This window comes from Lytechinus variegatus, chromosome 1, assembly GCF_018143015.1.
Source record: "Lytechinus variegatus isolate NC3 chromosome 1, Lvar_3.0, whole genome shotgun sequence".
NCBI lineage: Eukaryota > Metazoa > Echinodermata > Echinoidea > Temnopleuroida > Toxopneustidae > Lytechinus > Lytechinus variegatus.
Genome location: NC_054740.1, coordinates 94962991 through 94980340, shown reverse-complemented (window position 1 = coordinate 94980340; position 17350 = coordinate 94962991). Strand labels below are relative to the sequence as shown.

Here is a 17350-nt window from a genome sequence, read left to right as displayed (position 1 = left end):
TTGAAGAATAGAAAATGAAGAGATCACTGTCATCACTATAAACAACTTAAAATATATCATGCAAAATAATAGTATGCAGATCTGCAGATCTGTTATGATCCTCTGTAATTACTGAAATTATTGTAATTGACGCTTCCTTCGGGAGGGCATGAAAGGTAAATATGTTATTATTTTAAAACTTTAGTACCATTAATATGCTGTATTGTCTGACAATGATGATTACGTGAGTTATTCCTACTTGTACATGTAGACTTCCTTTATATTTTGAGCTTATTAGCAAGATTTGAATAAGAGAACCATTGTCACCAAATGAGCTGATAAGGAGGGTGTAATTGAGGCCATCTTACACTGTGTTTAGGTGCTAATTGAATTATCTACTTCCTTTCATATTTTCAATCTTATCACCTGCATGTCATGGTACTTTGGATGATTTATTTTCAGGAACATGGGCTTGTGTGTACAGTGCCTTGTGATTTTTAAACAAGATAATTGATTGTCTTATACTGAATTTATTTTCACAATATGCAGAATGGCACTCTAAAATTTATCGAAAGGTGAAAAACTAACCTATAGAGCTAAAATCAATAATATGTGAATATTCTTTCAAAGAATTGAAATTTAAAACTAGTCACAATATTTTCTCTTTTTTTCAGTAAAAAAAATAATCAAATTGATTTATTGTTGAATGGAAATAACAAATTAGCATAAAGCATTGTAAGTGATTTTCACCTTTAGCGGAAAGTTTTAGGATCATTTTAATAATTGACTTGTCTTGAGCTACATGTACCTTTTGGCCATGAAATTCAAACTGAAATGAGGGGTTAATGCCTTTAATGTATCCAACCATGAATCCAGGAGGACTGTGGAAATATAAAAATCTTCTAATCTTGATCTGTTTCTAAAATCTTCAAGCTGTTAATAAGCAGTGATCCAAGACTTCCTCAACCCTGGTGATCATTTCAGGACATTACCAAAATCCTGTTATCCTCTCTCCTTTGAGGCAGTCAGGTGATTAGTGTCCAATCAGCATTCTTAAAAAAAAAAATCAGTCACAACGGGTAATCTTGCGAACGCGCAAGATCAATGTCACCCATGATTCACTTTCAGATTGGCTCAAAATGTTCAGTGTGGACGTGACAAAGTAGCACGCGCTACTTTCCAAATAGTGAAATATTTGGAAAAAAGTATTTGCAGGGGGCAGACATTTAGTGCGCCGAGGTGGCTAAGCTGTCTGCCTCGTTGGATTTTGAAGAAGTCAGTCTTTCTGGAAGCAAGGGTTTAATCCTTGCTGGAAGTCAGATCTTGCGCTGTACTCATGGCTTTTGTGGGATTTTATTTAAGTTGTTTTTTTTAATCCATATCCTGTAGGAGCTGTTCTAAACTCCAGAGAACATTAGTGAATTTATGTACCTTCTTTGAAAGATATTTGGCATCTCAGATGTTCATTGTTGACAAATGTTCATTTTGTTTGTGTCTGAGCAGTTCAAAGAACATTTCTTGTGAAAAAGGAAACAGGATTAGCTTCATGTGAATCATTGACACCTGTTAATAAAGGTTTTATTGTTATGTTATGATTTATGAATTGGACCATCAAACTTGTGTATGTAATGCCATGGCCGAGAAATACCAATATTTTTGTTTGAAGAACTGATCGCAAAAGATAGGACATGGTAAGCTTTGGGTATACACTGTACATGTACATAATGCCTACGTGAGCAAACACCATATTTACGAGACTGTCGAGAGTTCTTCAAGATGGAATGATCTCGACAAGGTTTATCTTGACTTGAGTGTCATCAGTGATCCTCTGCACGATTTTCCATGAATTATAACCTTCCAGAACCCAAATCCAAGAAATAAAACAATTTGTAAATGTTGCAATGAGCTCATTCGCTCCCATATCTGCAGCTAAACAAATGACTGCTGGAAGACACTTTTGATGCATTTCTTGAGATCACTAATACATGTACTATCTGTTTGAAGAACAACTGTTTAACCTTGACTAAGGATTGTTTGGAAGTACATGTACGTCGATGGACATCTGCCAGTAACTAACCACTTGCCCATCTCAAGGCTGTCAATCTTAAAGATTCCTCCGTTGTCAAGTTTTGTGAATTCTTGGAGAACTGGAAGTCTTTAAAAATTATTCGACCCAAAGATATCATAAACTTGAAGTTGTCTTTGACAATCTCCAGATAGGAAATAGATGTTTTGGTTGACAGGTTTTCTGTGGAATCTCCAGGTTTCTTGAGGACTCTTCAGAAATCTTCAAGATGGGCAGACTACAAGATGAACTTGGTTTTCAGCAGCGCACTGTCTGCTTGAGGCGCAGGGCATCGATAGGTTGGTTACATGATTTATCTTAATTATCTAATATCTCATTAACGGATTTACAGCAATGCATTAAAAAATGTGTGTCACTGACAGTAGGTAAAAAGTAATTGTTCATTAGCATGACTTTGATTGTGAAATTGTAAAAGTGAAGTTGAAGTGAAGTGAAAAATGTACATTAGGGCGATTCCATACGTGTCAACAACAATTTCTTGTCACTTTAATAGCTGAATCCTTGAGTGATTAAAATTTTCTTTTTTGTCAATGATAAAAGTTTTAGTGGGCAGCCATGAGAAAAAATGATAACCAACAAAAAAATGTTTGATTGTGGGTGAATTACAGGTGAAAATGTTGTATGGGACTCATAAATGTCCCGTATGACATGCAACATTTTCACCCTTTATTCACCCATGGACAACATATTTTTGTTGGTTGTTCTTTTTGAACATGAAGCAAATTGAAATTCCTTGTTTGTTTAGACAGCAAGTTGAAAATAATTGTAAAATGGATGATTTTCTAGCATGGAATGGCCCATTAGCACTACATGTAATTTTCATATCACACATATGTTGGATCTTATACAGACAGAGTATACATGTATGTATATATGATCAGAGCAGGAGGGGGTAGGAAAATGAGATATTTCTTTATAGTGGAGGTATGGAAAAAATATTAGTAAATTATCGAGCAAGACCTCTATTATCTCTCGAGTTTTCTTTTTGAAAAAGCACCCTCAATTCTGATAGAACAGATAAAACAGAAATCAAATTATACAGAGTATTGAAGAATAAAGTCAGTAGTCTCAATCCAGACAAACCTATAACCAACAATTATTAAATGTGTTTAATGTGAAACCTCGGTCAAATCCATGAATGAGAGACTATAAAATCATGACATCATGATAATAATCATTGTTGTTGTACTTTGGTCATAACCCTGGTAATCAAACGACAGTAAAGATTGCTCAAGTACTACATCTAGAGGCAGCGCGCCCAGTATCCCATCAGTTAAGGGGAAACCAGTTCGTGCGGCAGGTTTCCGTTTTCCGGACATCCTCTGTTGGGTGCAATCTCCTGGTCTCTTTAAAACCAATTGTCGCCGATCCACAATGGCACTAAAACAAAAGTGGAAATGCCATAGGAGTGTTCCTTACAAGTTATTCATCCGTGATTAGTGGAGCACCACGAGTGCTCCACTAAATGTTCCTGATTTTAGAAGATCTACTCAAAAATTATATCTTCTAAAGAACTTGCATACTGAACTTCTAGTGAGATCAGTCAGTCATTAATGATACCTCTACAGCCTCTTGTAAAGGACTTCCAGCAAGTGATCTTTGTGTTAGACTTTACAAGAAACATCACAGATTTAGTGTTAATATCTACCTCTCGTCTGCAATTTAGCTTATTTTGTTACCGACAAATTTGCAGCAGGAAACCGAACTACAGGTTTTGCTCATGAACTTTGCTGCTAGTCAACAGGAATTTCCTTTTCTGTATTAACATTGCTCAATTTTCTTTTACATTTTGAAAGCCAACATTGTTTCTGTTGATCCATATACAGCAGTATTACCAGTAGAAAGTGGAACTCTAGTACAGTTGGAAAGTGATCTAGTATACTTTAACAACTTTGGAACTTTTTGTTGACATTTATATTTCTCCATATGATACTTCATTGTACTGAAAACACATTCTGAAATTGAATCAACATTTAGTTTGAAGATTAGCAGAGATTTCACTTGTGAACTTTATTCATATTTTGCACTAATTTTGCCTTCAGTTTTCTTGAAACCTGCAAATCATTCTGCTATTGGCACTTGCGGGAAGAAGAGAAGTCACTTGCTCTACCACAAGCATTTTGTGAAGGGTAAAATATCTTGGTTGTGGCATCTGTTTTACCCACATTTCAACCCATTTTCTGGAAAGCCAAATAAAGTGAACACACAAACATATGCTGAAAACTTTTTAATCTTAGAGCTCAAGATCTGATTGAATCCGTCACCTGCTCTCTGCATCTTTATTCTCCTGCAGAATATGTAGATTTGCAGTTTGGAACAGGTGCTTGGTGTACACTCCTGATTCACGTCCTGTTGCTCTGCTAACAAAAAAGAATATTTTTGACCTGGAAATACTGTTCTTCTAATTATGACCAAGTTCATTATTCAACTTGAAGCAGGACCTCATTATTGATGTAATCCTGAAAACTGAAGAAGCATTTTTGAAATCTTCTGGAGTGAGGAACCTGGAAACAAGCTCTAGTACCCACCCATTTAAATACGGGTCAATATTTCAGAGTCACTCCATCGTACACCAAATTTGCTGTAGGAGGTGTCCACTCTTCTGAAAATGCAAGAACAGATAGATCCGTTGACAGTTACTATTGATCCAGTCTAAGGCTGGTTCTTGATTGTGATGGAATACCCCGTAACCGATCTCAGTATGAAAGATGAATGGGATTTCATTAACTCCTATCTTTATGATTGTCTAGAGATAGGAGAACTGAATTGTAAGTATCTCTTTCTGCTGTCACCAATGATGAAAATATATGACAAAATCATGTGTAAAATACATTGCATTTTAAATTTCACTTTCAGTACTGACTTACATGAACACAGATTGACAAAAGATCAAGCTCCCTGATTATACTATAATACTCTCTGATTTTATTCTTCTTATGTTATATGTAATAACTTTTCTCAAAAAGATATGCAAGTTTGAATAATAAACTTACTCCCTAAAATGATTTTCCAGTAGACCCAGTATATTCATGAATTTATTGGCAATAAGACATTTCTTGATTTGAAAAATAACTTGGGCTTTGATGAAATTGCTGTTTTCTATGACAAAATGAAAAAAAACGATATATTGAAATTCAAGTTGCATTTTGTTGCTGATTCCATATAGCTTATTTTTTGTCATTTTTTTCTCTCCTAAATTTAGTTTTTTTAATCATGTTTTGGAGACCAGCCAAGGTTTGGGACATTAATAAAATCATTGGCAATTTGTACTTCAGCTGTTTAAATTTGATTGCAAGATTGTAATGCAAATGTATCCCTATTTCAAATTGGTAAATTGAACTCTGCGTACAGAAATTGAACTAAATATTCCATTTTGTTTGGTAGGCTTAGGATTATTTTCATACATTGAGACATCTGTTAAGGACATATATTGATTAACTTGATTCTGTTTTCATTTGAGTAAATTCAATCAAAGATTGATTTTTGTTTATTTTACAATATATATATCATTCAATGAATCCCAGGTTAAATGTGTCAATTGTCCTTAAACTTTGTCATCCAAGGTAACAAACAGGTGTCATGAGCATATAGTTGAAAAAGTGGGAGCTTTCTATAAATAAATGGTGTGACAGATGCATATAGTAGACCGATTCTGTGATATTTGCTCTGCCGACAATTGCTCCGCTCTAAATTCCACACTAATTGAATGACCAAACTCAACCCTTGGTTTAACACTATACCCTACCCAAAACTAACCCTAAACCTTACATAAAACCTTATTGCAACCCTCACCCTTCATCTAGGACAAAATCAAGCCTGGAGCAATTGTCGTGTCACCTTGTATACCTAGAATATTTATTTAGAACTTAAGAAATTTGAAAGGGAGATATCATTATTGAACGTTGACACTATTTTAAAAACTGATCAAGTTTAGCAAGTCCATTTCAGCATTTAATAGGTTTTCAGAAACGACAACAGCAAGGTAGTAAAGAAATTCAGTGAATGCAATAAAACAAGAGCTATATAGCTCCAAACCTCCAAGACATTAATGTAAACAGGGAATTGTGACCAACATTTCCCTGATATAAAATACTCTACAAAAATGACTCAAAATGCTAGAATCCTATGACCTATTGAGACATTCTCGAATCAGCTTAAACTGTACACCAATTTGGTGTTTAATGGTAGAATACAGATTTTGGCCTATACATGTATGTTGACAATAACATATGTCAAAACTTGTTATCCCTAGATATGTACTTCTCATGTCCTGAACACCATCATACAATACAATACTTTTAATACAAACAAAAGAAAGTCAAATAACAGAAATATATTCAATCAAGACCTAACAAAACTTAATTTCAGATTTCCTTGGAAGTATTTCTTCAACCATGAATAAGATATCCTATGAAAGAATCTACCATCTATTAAATTCCACAATGTGTAATGGATAAATATGATTTAAGCTATGGATAATCCAAGAATGAAAGCTAAAAATCCTTTTGTTATAAAACAATGGATGAAACTGACCTTGGACTGATAGTGAAGCATAATACAGAGCAAACATATCATGAAGGATCAAATACACATATCCGTTTGGATATAGTGACCTCAGAAATACATTTCCTAAAAACAGAATTAAGGGAAAAAAATATTGTCTGTATGAATTATTGAGCCATTAAGTGGCATAATGAAGCTAAATAAAGGGGGGGGGGGGTTGGGATACATTGAAATATTTTAGAATTTGCAAGAAAATGAAACGAGCAAGCTCAAACTTGAAATTTGTTTTTTTTTTAGGTATTTCTCCTCCAATAGTCATTTCATATACACTAGCAACACGAACAAAATTCTTAAAGGAGAGTATTAGGGAAGAATGTGCTAACCATGCAATTATGAATTATCTATAACAAATTATAAAATCAATATCCAGGGACCAAGGATATATCCATAGCAACCGAAGGATTCTATTAAACTTCAATATCAATGGGGCGACCACTTCAGGCGTTATAATGTAAGTGATTATCTGATATCACAACTTGCATCTATACACAGACTTTCAATCCTGCCTGGTTTTCCTGTATGTCAGTAATCTGCTGAATTGCATTATTTGAAAAAAACTTCCACCCACTTTCATTAATTTCAATCAGCACATCTGCAACAAGTAGATGCTGAATATTAGTAAATGGTCTGTTTTCCCAACCTTAATGTTTAAAATTCTTTTGTAAATTTTCTGTTACCTTCATTGACATATTTTTCTAATTTTAAGCTTATTATAACTTACATGATGCCAAGAGGGACCTCCTTTTTGATAATGTAAAAGGCTGGTGAAGAAAAAAACCCCCACATTTTACAATGAAGAGTTGTTACGAAACCAGAGTATTGTTTAAGCTGAAAAACATACTCTTTAAATGACACTTGAATATGTACATTTCATTTTAAACTTCAGTTATTGTATTGACATAGATCCAATGATTATTTGCAAGGAAGCCAAACTTATACACATGTTGCTATGTGTAATATTTAGTCTTGTTTTGATTGCCAAGAATTTTCTTCAGAATGTACTGATAAGAAATAGCTCTATAATTAGCCACATTCATATGAAGATATGATTAATTTTGTTCTATTTAGCCTTGATGCAACGGGAGAAGGAATAGTTTTGTTGTTTATAGATTAGAGGACAACTGTGTAATTTGTCACTCATTTTTAAATACATGTTTGATGATTTATCCAGCTGTATATTATGTTTCACAGGAAGAAGTATATATTTCTATTACTAATTAGTATTCTGCTTTCAGGACTTCATGCATAATATCTGAATTACTTTATTGGCATTGACCCTGTATTACATCTGCTTTATGATTCATTATGATAAACTACATGATATTATCTCAGATATCAGTACAATATGATTCAAAAGTACTCTTCCCATATTGGAATGATAGAATTATAACAATATTTTTTAAGAGCTCTACATACACACATGATATTATACTCTCTATAGTGCTTGATACATCAAAATATCTCCACAATAATAATAATAATATAGGATATTTATATTGCGCACATATCCACCTTGTTAGGTGCTCAAGGCGCTCCTATATACAATACACCTGATGTATGATATTATCAGCAGTATATTACATGTATTATAGTATTTCTGTGGTTATAGTATATACCCCTGGAATACTTCATCACAGAAAATTCAACAAGTGTCTTCTAGGTGTTATAAAATGACCAAAATAAAAAAACTTTGTCATGCGATTGCCATAGTAACGTGATAAAACTTCTCTGTTGGCAGCGATTTTATGTTAGAATTGTTGATAAATATTTAAACATACTCAGTGTCAACCAGGATACTAAAAATATTCTGTTGAAACAAATTAAACAGGAATGGCGATGGAGCAGATAGATTTTAAACTTGAAACATCCTAAATTGATTGATAGAACCTAATTGTAATACACATGAATTTCTCAGAGCAGCAGTTTATAGAGCCACTAAACTTTTGTGAATGTCTGACCTGGAAAAGGATTGCATTAATTATTGCATCTAATCCTTGTTTATGGGTGTGGTATTTTGACCTCTTCAAATCAAAGTTCAACCAAATTATTAGAATGACTAATTTGACTTATTTTAAGGGATATTGGATAACTAGCAAATGTCTCCCTCAATGATTTTTTGTTATATTCATATTTCATTGATGTTTTTCAACTACAGGATGGAAGTATTATAGAAACCAGTAGGCAATCGCCAAAGCACAGTTGCAGTCAGTATGATTAATTACATGTAATTTTTTCTTTTTCTTTTGACAAAACCAAAATGCCCAAATATTACAATTTATAATTACATGATACTTTTCATGAATGGGTAATTGTTCTCCATGCTCTATTGTTTGTCATCTTCTTTTCAAAGCTGGTCACAAAGGAAATTTAAAGAATATTTTGTGTGTAAAGTGAGTCTTGGTCGGACTGATGAAAGGTACGAGTTGTAGGAATGAAAATACTAAATTCTTCTATCTTTTGTTTTGATATAATTATATTCCTGCTGATTTTTTTTTACTTGAATGAATTCCCTATCACTCTCCTTGTACATGTATCTGAGTGCATTTTTAAGTGATAATTAGAAAAATAAAACAAGTCACAAGCCAATCTAATCATCTAGAAGAAAATTTAGAAAGACATTTAAAAGCAACATATGTGCACAATTCTTAATCTATATGTAGATAACATTATGACACTATTGAACACCATTTTTACAATATTCATATGTAGCAAGCAGCAAAACATATGCACTATTAAAAAGGCAAAGGACACCCCTAAAGTAAAATGTTCCAATCCCTTATAAATCGAAAAGGAGCCCTTTTAGTTTTAGATTAATTATAAAGAAACCTTGTAAATTACTATTTGATTTTAATATGATTTGTAATTTAGCCCGAGTACAGGAAAATTTTCCCTGAGTGTACATGTACATAGTTATTGAAACAACCATGTACAACATGTACATAGTTATTAAAACAACCATGTACAACATGTACATTATGCAGAGAGGCAGATACCTCATTGGTTTTGTGTGTTATAAGTTCATTACCAGGAAGAGGAAGCGATAATGTAGCGGAAACAGTTTTATTAATTGCACTCAACATGACACTTTTTACAGGAGAATGATAATATCTGAATATATGCAGACGAAAGGCCCTTTTCAGGAAAACCTTGTATAGTAGATTACATTACAGAACAGAGAGAAACACACTTTGGCATGGTAGCTGTTCAGGCACTTCATAAGAATGACTAACATTAATTAATAATGGATCGTCAATATAAAATGATACACACAAAGCACGTTCCTGAGAATCCTCAATTCTTTAATGATTTATTACATACCAAATATTCAGTAAGTTCTTGAAAACAAACCAATCTTTTCCAATCTAAAGCCAGAAAAAACATTTTAAGGGAAAAGTCAAGCCATCTATTGTGTTTAAGGACTGTGTAATTTCATGAATGGGTAATGGTCCATGTATTATATCTGTGACGTCTATCAGTAATAGAATTGTTTACCAGGTTTCAATTTTCTGGTCTGGGTTTTCTACATGGAAATAGGAATTTCCCTTCTTTCCTCTTTGGGAGGTTGATGACATACCTCTTCCAGAAAAACAGGAAACATGTAAAGTAAAGTCCATGAACATTTAATATCATACCAATGAGTGTTCTGAAGAGAGCATGAAAGGGAATGAGGAGACTATCAATGCCACACACCAAGAATGAAATCTAACTAATTTGATAAACAGAAAACTCCTTTATTTTATTGTAATGGCCCACCATTGATATGTTTATGGATATGACATTGAGTCCTTCATTATGAATGATAGTTAGCTTTTGAGGATGATAGCCTTTTAATGTGTAGTTTGCTTGGGGGGCAGGGAATATATGCTTTCTAGACAACATCTATAGTGACAGTACAGTTATTAAGATCAATTTTGAAATTGATGGATCAATTGAAATCATCTTAGCAATATTTTTTCTTTCAGACCAACTATGATCATTGGGATTTAAAATTAGGTTTTGAGAATCACCTGTTAAACATATTAATAAAGTTTGATCTATAATTTTAGATTGTTTCCTGTGCGATGACTACTAGTATCTTAAATTTGCTTTTTGAGCCCCTCTCTTTTGAAATTCTGGATCTTCCTCTGGGAACGATTGTGATTTGTTTGCACCTTTCCCTTTTTTCCAATTGGATCAGAAATATCATTCTAATGCTTTCACTTTTCTATTCCCTTTCATTCCCCAATATATAAAATGAAGTTTTAAAATTTTAGATTATACTATAATCGTAATGGACTGTTGAGATGACATTTGATAAATATTTCTTGGTTTACTTGTTCTCATTACAGCATTATGTGGTGATCGTGTGGTGCAGATGACCAAGACATACAATGACATTGATGCAGTTACTAAACTACTGGAAGAGGTTTGTTATTTCATTCTCTCATCATTCTTTCATAGAAATTCCCTGGATTGGTACCTAATGATATACATGAATATCTTACACAAAAATAAAAAATGAATATTTTACAGCAGTCTATTAAAGGAATTTTGTGTTCAGAATCAGATGAATCCACAAATATCTCTGCAGAGTTTAACCTTGACACTTTCGATTTGATTCATTTAAATTGCATATAGCAACAACACCAAACATATGAAAAGAAAATAAATCTGAAACAAGGAATACTGATTATGGTGATTATGAAATTTTACAATTCGAACTGCTGTATTTTGCAGGTTCAGCTTAAGATAAACCTTATTGGTTAGTTAGAAAGTAAAACTTGCATTGTAAATTTTCTGTAGCTTTCACCAAGTAGAGCATCTGCCATGTTCCTTTCACTATCACTTGAAGCAGGTAGGCAGGCAGGATTGCTAACTGTCTGTATTGTGACTTTTATTTGGGCACCTGCCTTGGCTAACTAGATTTATTTCATTAAGTCGCCAGAGAGTGAGGGAATATGCATCTGACATGTCAACTTGGTGTTTTCACACCACCTCACAATAATTGATATTTACTTGAGAGAAAATGCAAATCAACTAGCAGGCACTTTGTAAAATTCGTGGACTTTTGAAGGGATCCTTGCAGTATGTAAGTATATTATCAGCAGGTACCATTTCATCAACAAGAGACCATTTAAAAGCTTTATTTTCTGATGTGATACAGGCTGGTGTGAAGGCATAATGAAGTATTTTGAATCCTGGAATGATATCTCTTCAATTATGGGTATATTTTCTGGGGGAGGTGTGAAAGCATTTTTATTTCAATGATAATTTTCTTTATTTTTTGTTTTGAGTACAGAAAGAGAAGGATTTGGAACTTGCAGCGAAGATTGGTCAATCTCTCCTGCAACAGAACAAGCAACTTGAGGGTCGAATTGAATTAACGGAAGAGAAACTCACGATCATCGCAGATCAAGTAAGAAGTTTTTCTTGCTTCTCAAATTTAATTTGACAATTTTCATTATCTTTAATACAAAGCACTGTGAATACAATACTTTCATCTTCAAATCTGCATCTTTATTGAGAGGGGAAACATTTCTTGAATGCATTTTCAACAAAGAATATCTAATAAAAATGTTTACAGTGTAAATATTTCAAAAAATAATATTGACCTTCAAAAAAATATTTACCAAGTAAAGTCATCTGGCTGCCCTGTCCCGCCTAAAAGTCATGTTCTTAAGCAAATGGGGAGGGTCAACATTTGCACTTAAGTTGTAGAATATTGTGATTGGCTAACGACAGTTGGGCAATTATCGACACGTATGGAATCTTTGTCATGTTAATCATGTGATCACTCTGGTTTGACACGTGAATAAATGAAGCATGCATGTGATCGAGCGATAATTCATAAACTTTGACCTCCTTGAACATTGATCACATTAGTGGGTGATATGTGACTATTATTTCTTAAAGAACTAAAAAAAGAGATGAAGAAGTACTGCTCCTTGCATTTTTATTGTCATTTTTCTTTTATTGTTATCTATAGATTTGAGATTACAGAAAGAGAATCATTTTCTTTTTCATTCATAAATTTTTCAAAGAAATCATTACAGTGATAATTTTTTGCATATTTATTTGATCTAATCTTTGTTAAAATATTTCAGTAATGTTCTCTGTCTCAAATAAAGAAAAACATTTGATGTCTGTTTTATATGGACCGGTGTGTTGGCTCAGTTGGTAGAGCGTTCGTCTCACAACCGGGAGGTTGGGGGTTCAAACCCCGGCCACGTCAGACCAAAAGACGTTAAAAGTTGCTGCTACCCTGTTTGGCGTTCAACAATTAAAGGGATAGAGCCTCGTCAATCTGGTGCTGCACAGCGGCTGCCGGGCCCACGATCAATTGGGCAAAACAAATTTTTGGAGTATTTCATTTCTGGTGTCTATTTCGAACAATAAGATATTGGATTTTTTTTTGATATGCCAAAAGAATATTATTCGAGTATACAGTATATATCACAGTTCATATTTCCTCAAATTCCAATGATTAAATCTAATGCAATGAATACTGTAGACTAAGATGGATGGAGTGTACATTTTAAAAGTTAATGTACATGAAGCCCAAAAGAAGGAGAAAAAAGGCACATTAATTTAAGGTAAGCTTTGATTATGGGTTTTAGTGAATTCATGCATTCACCTGTTTTTATTTTTTGATCCTTAGAATACCCAATTCAGACATGACTTGAAATTGAAAGATGAGCTACTCAATATCTATACCAATGATGTGGAACAAAGTGACTCTGAAGATGAAAGTGTATGGTAAGAAATATTGAATATTTCTCTCTCTGAAAAAAATATAGTGACTCTGAGATGTATGGTGTATGGTAAGAAATATTTAATGTTGCTCCCTTTGAAAAACTAAGTGACTCTGAAGATTAAAGTGTATGGTAAGAAATATTGAATATTGCTCTCTCTGAAAAAATAAATAGTGACTCTGAGATGTATGGTGAATGGTAAGAAATATTGGATGTTGCTCCCTCTGAAAAACTAAGTGACTCTGAAGATGAAAGTGTATGGTAAGAAATATTGAATATTGCTCTCTCTGAAAAAATAAATAGTGACTCTGAGATGTATGGTGAATGGTAAGAAATATTGGATGTTGCTCCCTCTGAAAAACTAAGTGACTCTGAAGATGAAAGTGTATGGTAAGAAATATTGAATGCTATTGCTTATGACAGATATATTGACTGTGAAGATGAAAGTGTATGGTAAGAAATATATATCAATGTTGCTCCCTCTGAAAGACAGCAATCATCACAGAGACAACAGTAGTGGCAACAGAACCAAGAAGGCAGAGAAAATTTCCAAACTTGAATTCATTTGGGGAAGCATTTCAGGAAAGGACTTGATAGATGTTTTATCTGACAGTTACCATAGGAACTGTGCTTTTCAGCCTATCAAAATCAAGAAAAACTAAGATCTGAAAACTTGTTGGGAAAAAAATATTAATGAAATGCTCCCTTGCAGGTCAGAGAGTACAGATGGGAAAGAAACTCTTATGCCCATACAAAGCAGTTGAGAATTTTTTTCTGCTTGATATTTTTAAAGTTTCAGAAGAGATTTCAAATCTATCAGATTCTGGTAAAGAAAAAGAAGTAGTTTTCAATGAATTTGCTGTTTAAAAAGTCCTTATTTATTATATGGCATTTTCAAAAATTATTGCTGTTGAATATTATGTGTCTATTTATTGCCCTTATCATAAGTCACCAACTATTTTCTTGGGAATCATAAAATGGAGGTTGCTTTTTTATTTTGATTATTAATTTGTTGCTGTCTCTAAAGTATTTATTAAAGGCATCAATGTTCAATGAAATATACTTGAAGCACTATCAGGAATAATGCTGTGTACTAATTTATTTTTGTCATCTGTGATAAAATATGTACTATATTGTTTGTTGGTACAGGAATGAAAAGGGGAAGGGGAGTATCCAATCTAAATACATCAACATTGACAACCTTCAGAAGAAGATAAAGAATCTTGAAGAGGAGAATCTTCATCTTAGGATAGAGACTGCTGAGCTCCGAACCACGACCTCAAACATTGAAGAGAAAGAAGAAGAACTTGTTAGGGATTGCTTTAGACAGCTAAGTAAGTACTGTCACCATTCAAGGATCAATATAAACCCCTCAAAATAAGTTCTGCAACTCAAGTTTGTGTGCTAATAAATTTCTTTATGTGCCATCATCATGTGTAAAAGTGATATCTTTAGAAAGCATGATTATTCTTCTTTACAATCATGTGTCATTTGTAATGCTAGTGTTATCATGAAATACACAGACATGATAATACGCAGCAGTGTTAGACATGAAATTTTGCAAAATGCTTCGTTTGCAAAAGCGAATTTCCAATTGTTTCGAGGATGGACCGAGTGCATTCACTGTCGCTGTTAGAAATCAATGCATTTTGCAACATTTCACTTCTGACTTTTCTTGATGTTCAGGGTCATTGCATATTCCATGATTACATAATCACAGCAAATGGCATGTCATTGTAAAGAGGAATAATTCAGCTTTCCAATGATACCAGTTTCATTTTTTATACTTCATTAACCAAAAAGATATCATCCCCCAAAACTGAGTTGCAAAACTTTTTTTGAGGGGTTTAGATAGATAAATGGCATTCATTGTAATAAAATTCAATTTGCAGCCAAAGGCAGAATGACATGATTTGAATCAGAAGGGTTTTTTTGTCCATATTTACTGTTACCTTTTATGCAAAAATTGCAAATCAAGGATGGAAATGAGATGAATGGTATTAAATTTTCGCATGAAGTGTAAGAGGTATGGATCAATGTAACTTCCTCTTTTTTTAAATAGAAATCTTCTGCTACACCAAATTTGAAATCTTTTACCATGTCACAAATAAAATAATGTTTCACTATTTTAATTTTACAACACCTTAATAGTTGATAAAATCATGAAAATTAAATGATTTTGTTGCTTTTTTATAGATGAAGTGTTGCTTTCTTGTGTCCGAGAGGAGCTTTTAATTGCTGGAAGTAACTTTGTGAATATTTGACAGTTTGTGATCTATCATGGTGCTCTCATTTCACTCTTGAAGTTCTTTTTTTTCCTAAACGGTGAAATGGCTCATATTGACTCACTTGTTAATATCAATACCTGCTTGTTGGTATCCCAGGCTTTAAGCAAATGTTAGTGCAGTTGGACAAATTGCTGTTCATGAAATTCTGCCTAGTCAGAGATTTTTTAATTTGGAAAAGTAGAGATATTCTGGTTTAGAGGTTTATCCACTTGATTCTATGGACAAAGGTCCAGGATTCAAATCTATGTGCGATAGTATTTGTTGCCTTTGACCTAGGTATAAATAGTAGAATGATACATATATTGTTTGCTGTCCAGGGTTATTAATTTTAGTACCACCAAGATTAGCACAGCAACAATACATTGATTTGAAAAAAAGGGAGAAATATACAAGTACAACACTGAAAATTTAATAAAAAATCATATGCAGAATAAGAGGGAGATGATGTTACAGCTCTTGATTGAATCAATATAGAAATTAATTTTGTTGAAGGCTAATTAAAATGTTATACTATGAATGGAAAAGGCAAAAAGTTTGTGGGAACATGTTATTGGTTGAATTGACCTTTACTTTCACCATCACCTGTGCCATCATTCATTTCAGATGTATAGCGATAGTACTTTAATAGAGAAATGTGTGAAGCAATTCATATGGAATGTGCAATTTTATGAAAGAAAGTGAACTGTTAATTCCTGGTTCTTAGGTTTTCATTATCCTTCAATAAGTGTATACAAAAGAAAAATCAGTGTGGACGGTTTATTCTTTCTTTCAGGTGATGCCCGTGGGACATGTGAGATCCTTACAGATGAGCTGAGTAAGAAGTTTGAAGAGAATATGAGACAACAAGAAGAGATAACTTCTCTCTTAGCCCAACTTGTAGATCTACAACAAAAGGTCAAAAAGGTCAGTCACCTGGGTCAATATATTTCATCAAAATCACTCATGAGTTTTTACTTTAAAAAGTCCTATTCAAAAGAAAGTCACACTTTCAAAAAAGATAATCTTGATGTTTTTGATAAGTGAAGGAGGCTGTGTGCAACTGTTTAGGGGGCACGTAATATGAATCTGCAAATGTTATTTTTCCTGTCATAGATTAAATCTTTTTTTTTTTGGGGGGGGGGGTAATAACTACATTTAGTCTGTCTCTTTTGTCTTTATTTCTGTTATCTCTAGTAATCCAGTGACTTAACAAATGTATGACTATTCAATTATCTCTTTTTCTTTCACTTTATTTTAGTTATCTGTTGAGAATGAGGAGATGAGCAGACATCTAACAGCTTCAAAAGAAGCACAGCAAGACCTAGTCAAAGATGTAAGGAAACCCTTGTCTTTTTTTAAATGTGATATTTCATTTTATTGTAATAGTCCAGCAGGTTGTGCATACTAGTAATCAACCATTTTGTAAGTCCATTCCCATATATTGTTATTTTTGTCTCACTTCAAAAAGTGATCAGTCCTTGATTGATAGCAGTATGTCTTTTTATATAAACCAAAAAAGAGGGCAATATTTCTTAAAGGGGTTAGACGAACATACTTTCTGGAATCACCCGTTCAAAGTGAGTTTACTCATAAAAGGGCAGAATTTTGGTTGCTAGTCTTGTGCTACAAAAGAAACCTGAATTCAAGTTATCAAGACTTGAATTGCCTGTGACTATTGGTATTATAAGGTGTTGATTAAAGAGAGGATATAAAGCTGTAGGTCC

At 33.3% G+C, this 17350-nt stretch overlaps 1 protein-coding gene across 6 annotated transcripts in view; it reads left to right on the top strand.

Annotated features, from left to right (window-relative positions):
- The window catches only part of LOC121429337 (trafficking kinesin-binding protein 1-like), a 62425-nt gene that overhangs the window by 33932 nt on the left and 11143 nt on the right, over window positions 1–17350 (top strand). For 4 of the 6 annotated variants that reach the window (XM_041626350.1, XM_041626352.1, XM_041626357.1 and 1 more), the window contains 6 exons: window positions 10957–11033; window positions 11907–12023; window positions 13266–13363; window positions 14509–14693; window positions 16420–16550; window positions 16885–16959. In XM_041626350.1, the coding sequence (XP_041482284.1) occupies window positions 10957–11033; window positions 11907–12023; window positions 13266–13363; window positions 14509–14693; window positions 16420–16550; window positions 16885–16959 (683 nt within the window). Of the gene's footprint in view, window positions 1–903; window positions 2344–2696; window positions 4834–10956; window positions 11034–11906; window positions 12024–13265; window positions 13364–14508; window positions 14694–16419; window positions 16551–16884; window positions 16960–17350 lie in introns of those variants that run through there. The other 2 variants (XM_041626349.1, XM_041626347.1) reach the window with 2 other exon arrangements.